The sequence below is a fragment of the Petaurus breviceps genome, unplaced genomic scaffold (genome assembly GCF_028583685.1).
Source record: "Petaurus breviceps papuanus isolate PSGF00001 unplaced genomic scaffold, PetGlider_PUasm1.0 189, whole genome shotgun sequence".
Taxonomy (NCBI): domain Eukaryota; kingdom Metazoa; phylum Chordata; class Mammalia; order Diprotodontia; family Petauridae; genus Petaurus; species Petaurus breviceps.
In genome coordinates this window covers 31,702,900-31,719,726 of record NW_027185809.1, presented here as the reverse complement: position 1 = coordinate 31,719,726, position 16,827 = coordinate 31,702,900, and the positions used below count along the sequence as shown (strand labels likewise).

At 44.8% G+C, this 16,827-nt stretch overlaps 1 protein-coding gene across 1 annotated transcript in view; it reads left to right on the top strand.

Annotated features, from left to right (window-relative positions):
- RPS6KL1 (ribosomal protein S6 kinase like 1) overlaps nt 1–13,543 on the top strand; it is a 38,086-nt gene extending 24,543 nt beyond the window's left edge. The window contains exons 5-11 of the mRNA XM_069092236.1: nt 3,154–3,201; nt 3,982–4,114; nt 6,792–7,631; nt 9,461–9,550; nt 9,988–10,070; nt 12,395–12,490; nt 13,433–13,543. Coding sequence (XP_068948337.1) covers nt 3,154–3,201; nt 3,982–4,114; nt 6,792–7,631; nt 9,461–9,550; nt 9,988–10,070; nt 12,395–12,490; nt 13,433–13,543 — 1,401 coding nt within the window. The remainder of the gene's footprint in view (nt 1–3,153; nt 3,202–3,981; nt 4,115–6,791; nt 7,632–9,460; nt 9,551–9,987; nt 10,071–12,394; nt 12,491–13,432) is intronic.
- Nucleotides 13,544–16,827: the final 3,284 nt, after the last annotated feature.

Sequence of the window (16,827 nt, the reverse complement as noted above, 5' to 3'; positions counted from 1 at the left end):
ACATAAGATGAAAAACTCCCAAAGAGAAATCCCCTGATGTGAATGTTTCCCCACTGCTCAACTGCTCCCCAAGCCCCATCAATTAATAAACAATGAATGAGTTGTCTGATGTTGTGTAGGATACAGAAGAAACATAAGACATCCCCTCCCCTCAGAGAGCATAGGGTCTAATAAGGCATGCAAGTGTAAGACACAGAAAATAATTAGAAACCTGTATGCAGCCTAAAAATCAATGTTATTTTCCAGTCTACTATCACTTTATTTTTCTTTTCAAGGAGATTTCATTTAAGGGGTATTGTGTGGCTTATATTTGGATCAATAATAAGTACTAAATTGTATGCAATTCACATATAATTGGGGTAACTAGTTAGCAAAATGGAAAGAGTGCCAGGCCTAGAGTCAGGAAGATTCACCATCCTGAGTTCAAATCTGGCCTCAGATACTTACTAGTTGTGTGACTCTGGGCAAGTCACTTAACCCTGTCAGCTTCATTTTCCTCATCTGTAAAATGAGCTGGAGAAGTATCTCTTTTCAAGCATCCAGAGCTCCAGCATCTCTGCCAAGAAAACCCCAAAAAGGGTCATGAGTTGGCGACAACTGAAATTACTGAACAGTAAGTATATTGTTAAGAGTCTGTGTGTGTGAAGTGTTAACAACGTATTTGGGGGAAAAGGAATTGACATTGTGGTTGAAGCTGAGTGAAGATAAGCTATGAAAAAAAAGAGTATTCAGGTTTGAGTCCCAGCTTTGAAAAAGGAAAGAAACAAGCATTTAATAACACTGTGCCAAGTGCTTTACTGGCGTTATCTCATGATCCTCACAACAACCCCAGCAGGTAGCTGGTATTATCCCATTTGACAACTAAAGGAACTGAGGCAAAGGTTAAATGACTTGCCCAGAGTCACCAGGCTTCTCAGTGTCCAAGGTTGGATCTGAGCTTCCTGATTTCAGGTCCATTATTCTACCCACTCCTCTTTATGAAATGAGGGAATTGTTCCAGATGACTGTTAAGGTTCCTTCTAGCCCTAAGTCTGTACTCTTGATTTTATGATCCTTAAGGATCTGCCTCAGACCTCCAGTATCCCCCACTACAACAATGATTCCCACATTACAAAAAAGTGTGGCATAGTGTGGGGAAAGTACTAGATTTGGAATCAGTTTGTTGCTATTCATTTGTGTCTTCATCAATCCATTTGAGGTTTTCTTGGCAGAGACACTGAAGTGGTTTGCCATTTTCTTCTTCAGCTCATTTTGTAGGTAAGGAAATTGAGGCAAAGAAGGTTCAGTGATTGGCCTGGGGTTACACAGCTGAGAAGGGTCTTAGTCCAGGGAAGATGTCTTCTTGACCAGGTCTGGTGCTCTATGCAGCTAGCTGACCCTTAGAGTCACAGGACCTGGGTTCAAACCCCAGCTCTGCCATGTACTAGTTGTGTGAACTTGCATAAGTCATAGTCTCTCCAGATTTTAGTTTCCTTATTTAGAAAATAAGGTGGTTGGCTTCTGATATCCTTTTTTCTGAATCTGATCTAGGATTCTATGATCTGAAATCAGCCATCTGTCTCTAACTCTGAGTCTCTACTCTGTGAAATATTTCATTCTCAAAAGTCACATCCTAATGCTTTCACAGATTCAGGCAATTTGAGCACACTGTGTTCACATGGGTTTTTAATCATGTGGAAATAAATGCAAAAGAAAAGAAATACATAAATTCACTTTGCTCTGCCCTCCCCCGCCCAGTTCCTCTGCATGGATGGGAAACCCTCCCAAGCCATATGAGAGGAAGAGATGAGTACCAAGGTGTGTGAACCCAGAGCAAAGGCACAGCTGGTAGGTAGCCTATGCCCCAAAGCCCCAGACTGGCCCCCTTGGTGTGCTCTCCTCTTCTGCCACATGTGCCCCACTGGAGCAAATCTGCCACATTATGGAACTTCTGACATTTTTTAAAAAAAGTAAATGTATTAATGCAGGAACTGTAACTCCAGAAATTCAACTATTTTAGGCACCAAAATCCTCCTGAGAGGGTCTTGTCCCAGTTTGGGAAGCTCTGCTCTCAGGTGACTTTTGCTCCCATTACTAACTTGCCCTTTTTGTAAGCAAGTCTTAATAAGACCTCAAATGAGGGAGACAGGGTAATCAATTATTTTTTTCATCTCAAGATCATCAAGTTTCTTTCTCTGTGAATCAGCTCCTTAAGCCCAGAATTCCATTCACAGAGACAAACAAGCAGAAGTACAGATGTGTGACCATCAGCAAGTTCTTTAACTTCTCAGTGGGCTAGTCTGCATCAGTGGAGGATTTCCATACCTAAAGTTCCCTACCCTGATAAAATCACAGAAGCAGACCTACAACACTCCCTCCTAAAAAGAAAAGATGGCAAAAGGAAGGAAACATCTATTCAAAGCACCTACCACAGGCCAGGAACTGTGTTAAACACTTTACAAAAATTATCTCATTTGAGTCCCACCACAACTCCGGGAGGTCAGGGTTATCATCATCACCATTTCATAGGGGAGGAAAACTGAGACAGATAGTGGTTAAGTAACTTGCCCAAGGTTACCCAGCTATGACTAGCTTACACTTACATATCTAGGGTTGGATTTGAACTCAGGTCTTCCTGACTCCAGACCTAGAGTTCTGTCCACTGTACTAGCTGGCTTCCAAATGTCCCCTCCATACCACTTAGGAAGAATTATTGGAAGAATGATATTGAACTTGGAGTCAGATAAAGCTGAGTTTGAGTCTTGGCTGACTAAGGATTTCATGGCCATGATCGAACTGCTTAGCTTTAGCATTTACTCACTTGTAAAATGTGGGTAATGATATTACCTCCCCCAGAGGATATTTGTGAGGAAAGAGCTTTATGAATCATAAAACATATACACTTGAATTGTTGCTAATCCCATTTCTGCCACTAATTTGATATGTGACTTTGAGCAGTTCATTTTTACTACTGGGTCTCAGTTCTCTCATCTGAAAAATAAAGGGTCTCAATGACTAGATGCTCTCTGGAAGTTTCCTTTTATTCTGACATTCTTTGATTCTAGTGGAGAGAACATGGGAGGGGTTGGCATTTCACAACTGAAAGGCCAGGTCCAGGGTTACCTAAGAGTCTGGTTAGCCCACCTGACTTTCTTTTTTTCCCATTATTTATAGGTTCAGCTGGTCCAGGACCCTGCCACTGGGGGGACCTTTGTAGTTAAGGTAAGTGTGGTTCAGTAGCCTACCTCTCCCTCATGGAATTCCTCCCCACTTCCTATTCTTCAGCATTTGACTCCATCACGTGGAATATTAGACTGTCTTAGAACTCAATGAACCCAGTCAAGTTCCCCCTAAGCTGACTGGCCTTCCTATTCATTCCTAGGACTTCCTCCCCTTTCCTTTAAGGCTACCCCACAGACAAAAAGTCAGTCAGTAATAAGCCTTTATTAAACACTCACTATATACTAGGTACTAAGCTCTGGTGATACAAAGACCAAGCATTGATCAATGGAGGTTCTACCCCAGGGCCTCTATTTTCTGGAGACCACACAAATAGGACACACCTTTCTGGGACCAAGCTGTTCTGCAGGACACAGCCTGGGTGAAGGCACCTTAACTAGTAAACAAAGTTTTCCAAGCTTCTACTTATAAAATTGCTCCTGCTTGCTACAGGAACTTGGCCCATGATAGATGGATAGATCAAAATCTGATTCCAGCAGCAGGAAAGTCCGCCTGTAGGCTCTTACAGGGGAGGTCCACTAATGAGAAAATGCCCCGGCTGCACTGCCTTTGATTCTAATCTCATTAAATTACATACTTACATATTTATGTTTTCTTGGCCCCAGCTCCCTTGCCAGCTGACTCTGCCACTGCTACACTTCTGGGGTGGACGTGGCTGAGGCTGGGGTGGCCCCGGTGGCAGAGAGCCCCTGCCTTTCTGGTGGGGTAATATCCCTTGAGCCCTGTCTTTCCTTGTTTTGAGTTGGCTTTCCTTCTCCTCAGAGCCTTCCAAAATGCCACGTAGAAACCTGGGACCGCCCGACCATCATCCCCAATGGTGTCCCTTACATGGCCAAGCTTCTTCGCTACTCCGCGAGTGAGGACTCCATCTTCTTGCACTTGGAGCATGTGCAGGGTAAGTGGGAGCCCTAGATCCAGGTCCGTCTACCAGGGCTGCCTCCGCCAAGCTAGAGTCCTTCTCCTCTTTACTCCTGCTCTCTCCCCTTTCCCTTTAGGTATACCTAAAGCAGCAGTTCTCAAACTTTATATTTTCAGGACCCTTTTTTACTCTTAAAAATTAATCTGGGTTACATCTATTGATACTTACCATATTAAAGAAATTCAAACATCTTAGTATGATTATGAAAATAATTTCGACCTAATGGATAACACAAAATGGTCTCAGGAACCCTCAGGGATCCCTTGGCCACACTTGGAGAACTGCCTACCTAAAGGATCATGGTCCCCCAAAAATACCTCCTCTAAGAGATCTGTCAATGCCTAAAATTCTGTCTGGTAACAATTCATTCATTTGGGCTAAGGCATCTGCTTCAATCTTACCTCATTTAAAATGTTAAATGCTGAGGAGGCCTCAATACCTTAATGTGGAGGAGAAAGGAGAGGTAAAAGGACATTTTTATAAGGGGAAGAAAGGAAAGGAGGAAGGAAGAAGGAAGGAAGGAAGAAGGAAGGAAGGAAGAAAGGAAGGAAGAAGGAAGGAAGGAAGGAAGGAAGGAAGGAAGGAAGGAAGGAAGGAAGGAAGGAAGGAAGGAGAGGAAGAAGGCTGATTAAGCACTTACCACCATTCCAAGCACAGAACCAAATAGGATAAAATAATGCATACAAAAGTTTGCTTTGCAAACCTCATCCAGCTCATCTAGCTGTCCCAAAGGGCTATATAAATATTAGCTATTTTCATTGTTCTAAGTGCTAGGTATACAAATACCAAAAAATGAGAAAGTATCCGTCTTCAAGGATCTTCTATTCTAACAGTATTCTCGGGCCTATAGTTGGATGTTTCCTTTTTCATTCCCACTCTCTGTACACACCCTCCTCTGAAGCCATTGAAGATGCTAGGGGTAAGGTAACCCTGCCTCCTATAATGCTGGAAGAAAGGGACCAGGATCCAAGTTCCAGAGCCAATCTTTTCAGGCCTCCAGAACAAGATCTAGAATTAGCTCCCTAGGGAAGAGTGAACCCCAAACTTTAAGGTGGGGCCCATGTGGCCAGATGATGGTTTTATTCCCTATCCCTAGTGACTGGCAGATTCTATCCTTTCTCAGGGGACCAGAACCAGAGTTGGGCACTTCTAGGAGAATGGAAGCTTTTTGAGGGCAAAGACTACTTTTATTTTTAGGGCAAAAACTACTTTTTTTGTTTTGTTTCTGTATCCTCAGCTCCTAGCATGGTACCTGGCACATACATAATAAATATTTAATCGATGCTTGTTGGATTGGATGAACTTGATAAGGTGCCAATTTGTCTGTGAAAAAAAGTCCCATGTTTTTTTTTTTTTCTGGAATGGCTGGAGCACCAAGAATGGCTTGCTGCTACCTAGAAACTCCTTCCAGTGACAAAACAGCATGGGAATTTGCTTGCTTATTCAGTGGGAGTTGTCTTATGGGACCAAATTTGCCTTTATTCCCACAGACAGAGGCAGGCACCTCATGGCGGTCCATGGTCTGTCTCCACTTGGAATCAGGTGGGGTTGGGGCTGTCTGACTTTGTCTATTCATCCTGGGTTTTGCTGCCTCTTTTAATCAATCAGCCAATCACTAGTGCACATTTGCTGTAGGAAAGGTACTTTAATGTGTGCTCTCCATGAAAGAGCAAGACCTGGTTCCAGCTAACGAAAAATCTCCAGGTCGGCTGAGGAGATAAGACAAAAACACATATGAAGAGCTGAAATCTGTACACTAAAGTGCCGAACAAATGAATAACTGAAGAAAAATGATTAAAGCACTTACTATGTGCCATGCCCTGTGCTAAATGATGGAGAGACAAAGATTAGAAAAAGAGATGTCCCCTGCCCTCAGGGGGCTTACATTCTGATAGGATGGGGGTTCTTAAACTGAAGGTCCATAGCCCCTCAAGGGGTCAGTGAATAGATTTCAAGGAGCTCATGACCTTAGGTGGGGGAAAGAATGACAATCTTTATACTAACTTCTAACTGAAAATTAGCGCTTCCTTCAATTATGGACATGGGCAATAAAACATCATGGAGAATTACCACCATATGGCTGACAGCATAAAGGTTAGGAACCCCTGAAATAGAAGACATAATACAGGGGTGGGGTAAGGAGGAAAAAAGTGTTTTCTGGGTATGTGAAAAGAGCTGGGGAAAGAAAGTGGGGGACAAGTAGAAATATCAAGAGATGGCCGGTATGGATAGCTGGAAAGAAACACGGTCAAGTGGCAGCTGGTAGATATAGTGTGCTAAATGAATGTTGTTAAGAGAATGGAGATCCACAAAGTACGGACCAACATGAGGAGGTGGAACTCAAGCTAGGGCTTGAAGGTTGGATAAGATTTAGAGAAAAGTGGAGAGAGTGTTCTAAGTGTGGGTGTGGTGACGAGCAAAAGTAAGGAGGTGGGAAAGTTTCTGACACATGCAGGGCTCAGTCTGGCTGGTACAAAGGGTTTGAAGGGGAGTGGAAGAAGATGAAACTTGAGAGCAGCCCAAAAGATTTATACTGTGGATGGAGGGATTTGGGAAGGAGAGGGGCTGGGGGGCCAGTGGGGAATATCTGGAACTTAACTCTCCTCTATTCCACCTCTCCCTCTATCTCTCTTTTTCCTTCTGCTTGGTTCAGGAGGAACTCTCTGGTCCCATCTCCTCTCTCAGCCTAGACCCCATGGGCCGAAGGCCTCCAGCAACTTAACCCAGCAGAAGCCCAGCTCTACACAGGGTGATCACCGAGAGAAGGGGAAAGCTGGCCCTGGTCCCCTTGACAATGGTCTCAGTCTCCTGACCCCGGTTCTACTTCCCCAGAATCACATCCAACAGCTCAGTGCTGCAGCTGAGGCATCACCCCAACCCTCTGACATTTCATCAGGACCTCAAGGCAGAGCTCCTGACCATCAGAAAGGGTTCAAGGGTTTGAACCCTGGAAGCAATGTATCCAGTCCATCCAGGGAAATCCAGGTGTTCAGGTCCCATGGAGTATCATCCTGTGAAGATGCTTTAGGAAGACACAAATTCAGGAAAGATGTTCCTTCCTCTGAACAGGACCCTCTGGCCTCAGAAGATATTACCTCACCTTCTGGCCTACTTCCAAAGGCCCTAAGAAGGGATGAGACAATGACGAGCAGCCCAAGTCAGGGCAGAGGTTGGTCCCATCACCAAGCCAGGCGGAGGACTAGGTGGAGTACCAACAGGGGGCCCCTGGGAGGTCTCTCCTGGATCCGGGAGGGGGCAGGCCGGGTACTAGAGGGCTATGGTCATGGGAGTGACCAATGCAAAGAGCTCCCAGGTCAGGACTGTCCACATGCTAACCGGGCCTGTCCAGGCCACAGGGGCGGAGCCTGGTGTGTGAAGGAAGAACAGGTCAAGCAGTGGGCAGCGGAGACCCTGGTGGCCCTTGAGGGTCTACATCAACAGGGCGTGCTATGCCGGGACCTCAACCCCAGGAACTTGCTGCTGGATACCACTGGTAGGCACTCCTTTGTCTGGGAGGGAGAGAGGTTAAAGGGTAAAATCACCCTGTTAAGAGGCTGAACCCCACCACCACCATCCTAGATGGCTACTCAGATGGGAGGGTAATTATCCTTCAACTCAAAATCCTATGACAAGGAAGCAGCAGCTCCCAGGGTGAAGGCCACCTTAAGAGGTCAGCCAGCCCACCTCTCTGCTACCCAAGCAAGTGACTCCTTTCATCCATCTTGGACTTCTGTACTGGTAGTAGCTCAGTTAACCAAAGATAGCTTCTAAGAATTTTTTCCTCTGCATTCCACCAGGGATCTCTAGGGATCCCAAAGACCCTTTCAAAGGGTGGTAAAAATTATTCATAATACTAAGAAGTTTTTATTTCTAATATAGTAGCTATCAATAGATATAACCCATATAAACAAAAACTCTTTGCGGTGGGGGAATCCTCAAATTTTATGAGTGTTGGGGCAGCCAGGTGGCGCAGTGAGTAAAGCATCGGCCCCGGAGTTCAGGAGGACCCAAGTTCGTTTCCGGCCTCAGACACTTAACACCCACACACACAAAAAAAAAAACTAGCCGTGTAACCTTGGGCAAGTTATTTAACCCCAATTGCCCTCCAAAAGGCAAAAAAAATAAACAACTTTATGAGTGTTAAAGCCACAAAGTTTATTAATTGCTGCTCTGGGACAATTGTCAATTTTGTACCTGGAAATACCAAAGGGCTTTTGAGCCCTTGCCCTTCACAGGGTGGGAATAATTAATGATGATAACATTTATACAGCACTTAAATGTTTACAAATTATTATCTCATATAATCTTTACAACTCTGGGAGACAGGTGCCATTATTATCCTCACTTTGCAGATGAGGAAACTGAGTCTGAGACAGCTTAAGTGACTTCCTGAGTAAGTATTTGAGGTAGGATTTGAATTCAGATCTTTTATACTCCAAGCCCAATACTCGATGCACTGCACCACCTAACTGCCTGCTCAAGGATGATGGAGAGGTCATTGGCCCATAAATGTAGAGCTAGAAGAGAGCTCAGAGGGGCAGCTAGGTGGTGCAGTGAATAGAGCATCGTCCCTGGAGTCAGGTGGACCTGAGTTCAAATGTAGCCTCAGACACTTAACACAAAAACTAGCCTTGTGACCTTGGGCAAGTCACTTAACCCCAATTGCCCTCCAAAAAGCAAAAAAAACAAAAACAAAAACCAAGAGAGCTCAGAACCTCTCGGCTCCAATCTCCTCATGTAAACATGAGGAAACTGAAGTCTAGAGGGGTTAAATGACTGGAATTTGAACCCGGATCTTCTGACTCTTTGGTCCTTCTACTCTATCACGTTACCCAACTAAACCACTGGTTTCCCTTTAAAACAAGTCAGAGATGAAGGCACCCTCGGCCCCGGCTGTAGACACATTCATTCTCAGTAACTCACATCACAGCATTTTATGGTTTATAAAGTGTTCTCTGTCCTCCCCTCCTCAAGAACCCCGAAAAGGAGGCTATATCGAGGGTTCCTCTCCCCATTTCACAGATACAGAAATGAAAGTGCAGAGAGATTAATTTATTAAGTTATACTCACAGAGATCTAGGAAATGGTGGAGGTGGGATGCCAATTCAGGTCTCCTCACTCCAAATGCAGTGATTTTCCCCACTATATCATGCTGCAGTTCCTAATGATCTTAACTGGTTTCTCTCCCTTTCCTTCCCTGTCTCCTTCCTTTCCTCCCTCCCTTCCTTGCTCCCTCTGAATCCCACCCTTCCTTTCTTCTCTCTTCCCCACTCAATTACCAACCCTCCCACCTTCCATTTTGCTCCAATGCTGGGGATAAAGGTCACATCCGTCTCACCTACTTTGGCCAGTGGACAGAAGTGGAGCCCCGGTACTGCAGTGAAGCTTTGGAAAACTTGTACAGTGCCCCAGGCAAGGAGCTAGACGGACCACCTTCACCAATGCCCCCTCAGAATTAGACTGGGGACCTGGAAGGAGGGAAACTCGAGTCTACACAAAAGGCAGAGAACCCTGCCATGATACCTTTGAGAGCCTCTCTAAAAGCTCCATGGGAATAGCAATCCCTCAACTAAGGCATAACCTTTCTCTCTCTCTCTCTCTCTTCCTCTTCTTCTTCCTCTCTCTCTCCTCTTCTTCTTCTTACTCCTCCTTGTCTCTCTCTCACACACACACACACACTGGCAAGGCTAAAGAGACTGGGCACCTAGGAGAGGCCAGAGGGACAGGAAAGAGGGTGGGATGGGGTTGTGGGTGGCAGAGGGGAGATGAGTGCTACAAGGTGAGGTCAGTGAGCTATGAAACACAGACCTTGGAAACCCAGGTGTAAAGGCATTTTCTTGCCCCTGCAGAAGTGGGTGGGATTTCTGAGCTGACAGAAGCCTGTGACTGGTGGAGCTTTGGGTCTCTGCTGTATGAACTTCTAACTGGAATGGTAAGTTCAGCCCTGTACAAAGTGTGTTGGGAGCATGGTGAGAAGGAATGGAATTGGGGGCTGGGAGGACATAGTAAGCTCCAGCATGAATGTCATTGCTTTTGTGGACACCACGACCTTCGAGGCCTCAGAATGCCAATAGGATCATATATTTAAAACTGGAAGAGACCTTTGAAATAATTTGCTACAACCTGTAACCTCATTTCTTTTCTTTTTCTTTTCTTTTTTTGGATGAGCTACTAGATTGATAGATCAAGGGAATGCTGTAGATATAATTTAATTAGATTTTAGCAAAACACTTGACAGAAAAGATGAAAAGAAGTGAGCTAGACAAGAGTATAGTCTGATTCCACATAAATTCATACCCTTTTGAGAAAAGATTCAAAGAGTAACCAATAATGGGACAATGTCAATGGGATGGGTCAGCTAGGTGTTACAATAGATAGGATTTGGAGTCAAGAAGACCTGAGTTCTAATCCTACCTTAGATACTTGCCAGTTGTATGATCCTGGGCAAGTACTTAACCTCTCCCTGCCTTAGTTTCCTCATCTAAAAAATGGGAATAATAGCACCCACCTCCCAGGGTTGTTATGAAGATCAAATGAGTTACCATAAGCTAAGTGTTTTGCAAACTTGAAAGTTATTTAAATGTTATTATTATTATTAGAGAAAGGAATAAGCATTTATGAAGTGCCTATTTTTTTTAAAGCAATTGGGGTTAAGTAACTTGCTCAAGGTTACACGGCCAGTTATTTCTGGGTGTGGTGCTAAGTATCTGAGCCCAGATTCGATCCCCAGGTCATCCCGGCACTGGGGCCGGTGCTCTTACTCGCTGAGCCACCTGGAATGAAGTGCCTATTATGTATGTGTCGGGCACTATGCTAAGAAGGACCTTTGAGATCCCTTCTAATACCTAATATTCTGTGATTCTATTCATTGTATTATTAGTGACCTACTTTTTGGGGAGACAATTGGGGTTAAGTGACTTGCCCAAGGTCACACAGTTAGTAAGTATATAAGGTCATATTTGAACTCAGGTCCTATTGTCCCCAGGAAGGGTGCTCTATCTACTACACCACCTAGCTGCTCCTACTGACCTGCTTCTTAGCAGCTCCAACTTGGATCTCCACTAGAAGAGCTGCCTTAACATTTTTCCCTTTACTCAAGATTTGCTGAAATGTGGCCCTTGCTGCAGGGTGAGGCTACTCTTTGGGCAGCCATCTAACCTCTGATCTAGTGGTTTTCTAATGTAGCTCAACTCCTTCCAGTACCTCTTTCTCAGACCTTAAACTCTCTATTACCTTGACAAATTCTTCTCTAGAGAGAATAATAGTAATAGTTAGCTTTTCTATAGTGCTTTAAGGTTTACAAAGTGCCTTACAAATATTATCTTGTTTGATTCTCACAATAACCCTGGAAAGAAGGTACTATTAATATCCCCATTTTACAGTTGAGGGAACCAAGGCAGACAGAAATTAGTGACTTCCCCAAGATCACACAGCTAGTGATTGTCTGAGGATTTGAACTTGGATCTTCCTGACTCCAGGTCTAGCACTCCAACCACTGTACCACCTAGCCCATTTTCATGCCTTAACTAAATGCGCAAAGGAACCGAAGCTGAGCCAAATGCTTCAAAATCACAGAAACTTTTCTTATTTTTTTAAGGCAATTGAAGTTACTGAGTCACACAGCTCCTATCAGATGTTGGATATGAACTCAGATCCTCATGACCCCAGGGCAAGTGTTCTATGCACTGTGCCACCTAACTGCCCCTAGACCCTGAGTTCTAATTCTGGCTGTCACTTATGACTTGTGAGCCCTTGGACAAGTTATTTAGCTTCCGAGGCAAATGAGTTTACTGATCTGTAGAGAGAGTAAAGGGGCGGGCTAGATGACCTCTAAAGTCTGTCCCAGCACTAGACCTAGAATCACCTCCCAACAGACCCAATTGGACTTCACATCTCTGCCCTTTTGGTCAAGGCTCTCTCTCTCCCATGCCTTTCTAGTGTGCCAATCAATTGTAACATTAACATTTCTAAAGTCTACTTTAAATAAAAATAAAGTTAATTTTGTTTGTAGTGAAATCCTTACAGCCCACAACAAACTGAACAGAGAAGGAAAGGGGAGAGAGAAGCCAGCCAACACCATGAGACTGTTTCTTGGTTTTCTGGACTGACATTAGTTCAACCCTGCCCATGATGAATGAATATCTGCCTCTACAGTTTGGAGAAATTAATCCTTGAGGAGGCAAAAATTCACTCCTGTTCACCTTCTTTCCTGGTGTTTTCTCTTTTAAAACCCCTGTCCACCTTCTCTTTCCTCAGTCGCTGTCCCAGAATCACCCCTCAGGAATTCACGTGCACACCAGGCTGCACCTGCCTGAGTGGCTCAGTCGACCAGCTACATCCCTGCTCACTGAGGTACGGGCTGTCTTTGTTGGGAAGGACTGGTAGGAATGGACACAGGAAGATGGGGATGGACACAGGGGCAGAAGGGAAGAAACTTTTCTCTAGACAAGCCACGCTTTGAGGCTTGTTGTCCTCGGTTGGGTAGCTAGGTGGCAGTGTCTAGAGTGTGGGACTTAAAGAGTGAGACAACCTGTCTCAGACACTTATTTTCTAGGTGACCCTGTGGAAATCACTCAAGCTCTCCCAGCCAGCTTCCTCATCCATAAAATCGGAATAATAGTATCAACCTCACAATCACCACCACCACTACTACGACTACAACTATTACCACTGTTAGTACCACCACCACCATCATTACTAATACTACTGCCACTACAACTACTACTATTACTGTTACTACTACTACCACCACTACCATTACTACTACACCACTGCTACTGCTGTTGCTAGGTGCTGGGGTGTGAAAGAAGGATAGAACTGGGATTTCTCAGGGAGATTCCAGAACTTCTTAGAATTCAGATGACCAGAAATATTCATGATTTTACTGGCCAAACAACCTGATAAATGGAATGGAGCCAATGCAGGAGAAAAAGGCTGTTGCCTCAGCAAGATATTAAGAGAAAATCCACTGGCCTGATTTCTCATCCCTAGGAGATGTTTACTAGGTCAAAGATAGTGAGAAAAAGAAGAAAATCAGGCAGAGTACCCAGCAGCCCTGTACATCAGAGAGAAGGGAGGAGGGCTCTTCCATTCCTTGTCTGCAGATCCTGTAGAGGCCCTGGAGTTTCTGTAGGTTCTCCCTGGATATACTTGGAGCCCTAGTTAGTATCCATGAAATGAGGGGAAGTCAGAGCAGGCAGAGATGAAGAGATGATAGAGATGGGCTTCAGGGCACTAAAGAGGGTGGGCACCGGGGTCTGCTCATCTGACTGATTCCTGCCTTTTCCTCTTCAGCTGCTACAGTTTGATCCCTGCCGGCGCCTTGGTGCTGGAGGAGGAGGTGTCAACAAGCTCAAATCCCACCCATTTTTTAGCACCATTCAGTGGAACAAGCTGGTGGGATAGGGTCAAAAGAGGGGAGGCAAAGAGACTCTCCTGGGAAGACCCAGCTTGACTTTCTCTGGGCTAGCAGAGTCCACAGGAAAACTCTAGTCCAATGGGTCCAAGGCCCCAGCCTGACACCCTGGGATTCCTCATGCCACCAAGTAGTCTTAGTTTATTGGTGGAGGAATGAATCCTGAATCCTGCATCCTGGAGGAGCACAGGCTTATGTTTCTCTTCCATGCCTGATTCCTCCTCCCCTGTGAGTTTGTTTCAGTTAAGGCCTTGGAAGTGTACTCTGTGGCTGCTCATTTCCCATTTCTCACTCCTATCCCCAAATGAACACAGGCATGATGAGAGACCCATAGGGAACCTTGAAGCTGGAAAATAATTGAAAACTAATCTAACCTTTGCCACTTACTGGGTGTGATAATGGGCAACCCACCACACTTCTCTTGAGCCTCAGTTTTTTCATCTGTAAAACAATAATTGCCTTACCTACCTCATAGGGTTAGCATGAGGGTCAAAGGAGACTTGTAAAGTGTTTTGTAACTGTACATCATTATATAAATATGAGCCTATGATAATACACAAGGTGATTGTACTTCCAATTAGCCAAAGCAGAGGGAGGAGCAGTGAGGACCTGGGTGTCTTAAGAGTTCCTCAAGTCTAGATTTCTCTGCTCAAACCTCAGATCTAGAGGGTGCCTTTCTCTGGGGTTAGTTAGCTTTGTGCCCTGGAGCTCTGAGCTGCTGATAAACTGTTAAATTAGTGCAGAACTAGTGACAGACCAGGCTGCCATGTTCAGCTGAGATGTAGTAGTTCACCAAACAACCCACCATATTTCACAGAAAGTATGAAGGAAAGTTTAAAGGTTGTCTGTCCCAATCCAGAAATTTCTTGGGAAACCCTCCCTGAGATACTTACCTACTGGCACAGGTTGTAAGACAGGACAGACCGTCTTAGTCCAACTGAAACCTCTGACCACGTTAGCCATATGCTAAGTAAAACTCAGCTGGTCACGGTTTTCCCCAAGTAGGTGGTGATAGCAGTCTGGAAAAATGAGTCTATGAAGGGTTTGGTGAATGAAAAAAATGCCCTGGAATGATGCTTTCCTTCCCCTCCAACCTCCCAGTGCTGGGCCCCACCGTCCTCATTCAGGCTTTTCAGTCTTGGAACAAATAGGAGAGGGGATGAGAAGAGAGGTTAGGAAGGGTTGGGGGGATGCACTAGAAAGCCCTGTTATTGTGAAAAGGTGAAAACAAAAGGTGCTGAAAGCTTGGGCCAGTAGCTTCTCTTATTTAATCCTCTCCTCCCTAGACACTGGGTCTCCACCCACCCAAGGCAGAGGAAAAGATGGGGAGAAAAGGAAGAGTTCCCTGGGGAAGTGTGTGCTCTGCAAGTGCAGGAGAAATCATTTCTTTGGGGGGGGACACACGTTTGGTTTCCTGATTCATATCAGTATCCCAATAGGCACTACTCAGAGCAGACAGACAAGTTTGGGAGCACATAGCTGCTGGACTTGGGTTCAAATCTTGACTCTGTCAGTTGACTCTCAGGTTCTTCCTCTAGGGAAATGAGGGGGTTCTAAGTCTCTGAGTTGGTTATTTGTCCTTCCCATGTGATTCTGCATCCTGGTCTTGAGGATCTAAACTTGTTTTAGCCAAGGCCAGAAGAGGATGGGAGTCAGGGTCTCTAAGGTCTAGGGATGGAGGGAGAGGACCTCAAGCACATCTCTTTTGTCCCGAAGATACTTCACCCAGACATCTCTAGACAATATCTCTGTACTTAATTCCTGGTGTGGTGTAAACAGCCAACATCTGTCCATGTGTAACACTCAGATAAGTTATCTAAGATATTACTCAGGCAGTCTCCAGGGCACAGGACATAGGATAGCGTGACCTACGCGTGACTGCAGCCCACACCTCCTCCTCCCCCAACACGACTGCCACCCTTCCCTTCCAAATGTACAACATCCCAAATAAAACTTGTAGTTCTACAAGTGTCTAACGTATAGTAACGATCATCCTACCAAAGGAGATTGGGGAAGGATCCCCAGAATCAAACTCCCATGGGGAGCGGAAAAGCTACCTACTAAGGGGAGTGTTCTGAACTCCCAGGGGATGAGAGGGTAGGAATTCACAAGAACTAGGGAGGTGCAAAAACAACTCTCCTGTTCGCTTTATGCATAGGGATGGTCTGGGTTATTTCATTCTAGAGTTGAGCCCCAAACACAGAAGTACGGAGTTAAATGCCAAGGGTCTTGGATTTGTAGTCAAAAAGCCTGGGCTCGAATCCTGCTTCTGCTATGTGTGATCTCAGGGTCTTTCTTCTCAACTCTATAGTTGACAAGATGATCTCCGTGTTCCCTCTGGCTCTACTTCCCTGGGATCCCATTAGACTCACAAGAAGTAAAATTGGGTGAAGAGGCCTGGAAACTGCAGGCTTGAGGGGCATTTTTATTCTTCCAAATCAATGGCAGTTAACCATAGCCAGTGGCAGGTAATCCAGACAAGTGAGTGTTGAAAACTGGTGTTTTCCCCTTTGAGGACAAGGGTGTTACCTTGGGGCCTGTCCTGAATGACAGCTGGGGAGGCCCACTTAACCAAAAGGAATATGGCTGAATGATACTTTATGTGGAACCACAAGTATTAATGAGCAAATGTAGTCATGACACCAGCCACCTGATCAGTGAGGATGATCCAGCAACCCTCTTTCCACATTCTCCTCTAAAGGCTGCCTTCCAGGATACTATTCAAAAGCCTTAAAAGGTCTCATGGAGAAAAAGCTCCCACTCTGTTATACTCTGCTTCTGAATGGCAGATCTCTGGTGTACCAGGCTCAAAATACTAAAACTTCAGCAGGAAGAATGTTTGGTTCTAACAGATATTTTTACAACCCACTATCCAAATGTCTCCAAGCCCCATGAATGGTAATCATCTGTGGCTGAACACATAATTAAGGATCAAATGGCCCACACACTAGAATCTAGATTAGGAAAAGTGACTAAGGAAAAGCAGCAAATACCTTTTTGAAAAGTAAATAGAGACATGAAAGCTGTGGAGAGGAAGCTCTGGGACAGAAAGGAGGCACCGGCAAGGATATATTTCAAATCTGAAAGTTTGTTTTCTTCTATGAGCAGCCAGTAGCATTGCTCTGTTTTCTGGCAATCTAAGTATTGTGACCAACTTACTCCAAAGGCATCAGGAGACAAGTAAAAAACAAAAATGCAGAATAGGCTGTGACCCTATGGGCTAATGGTTCTTTTGAAAACTAATAAGCTTGCCCTTTATCTGTAGATAGGAGGC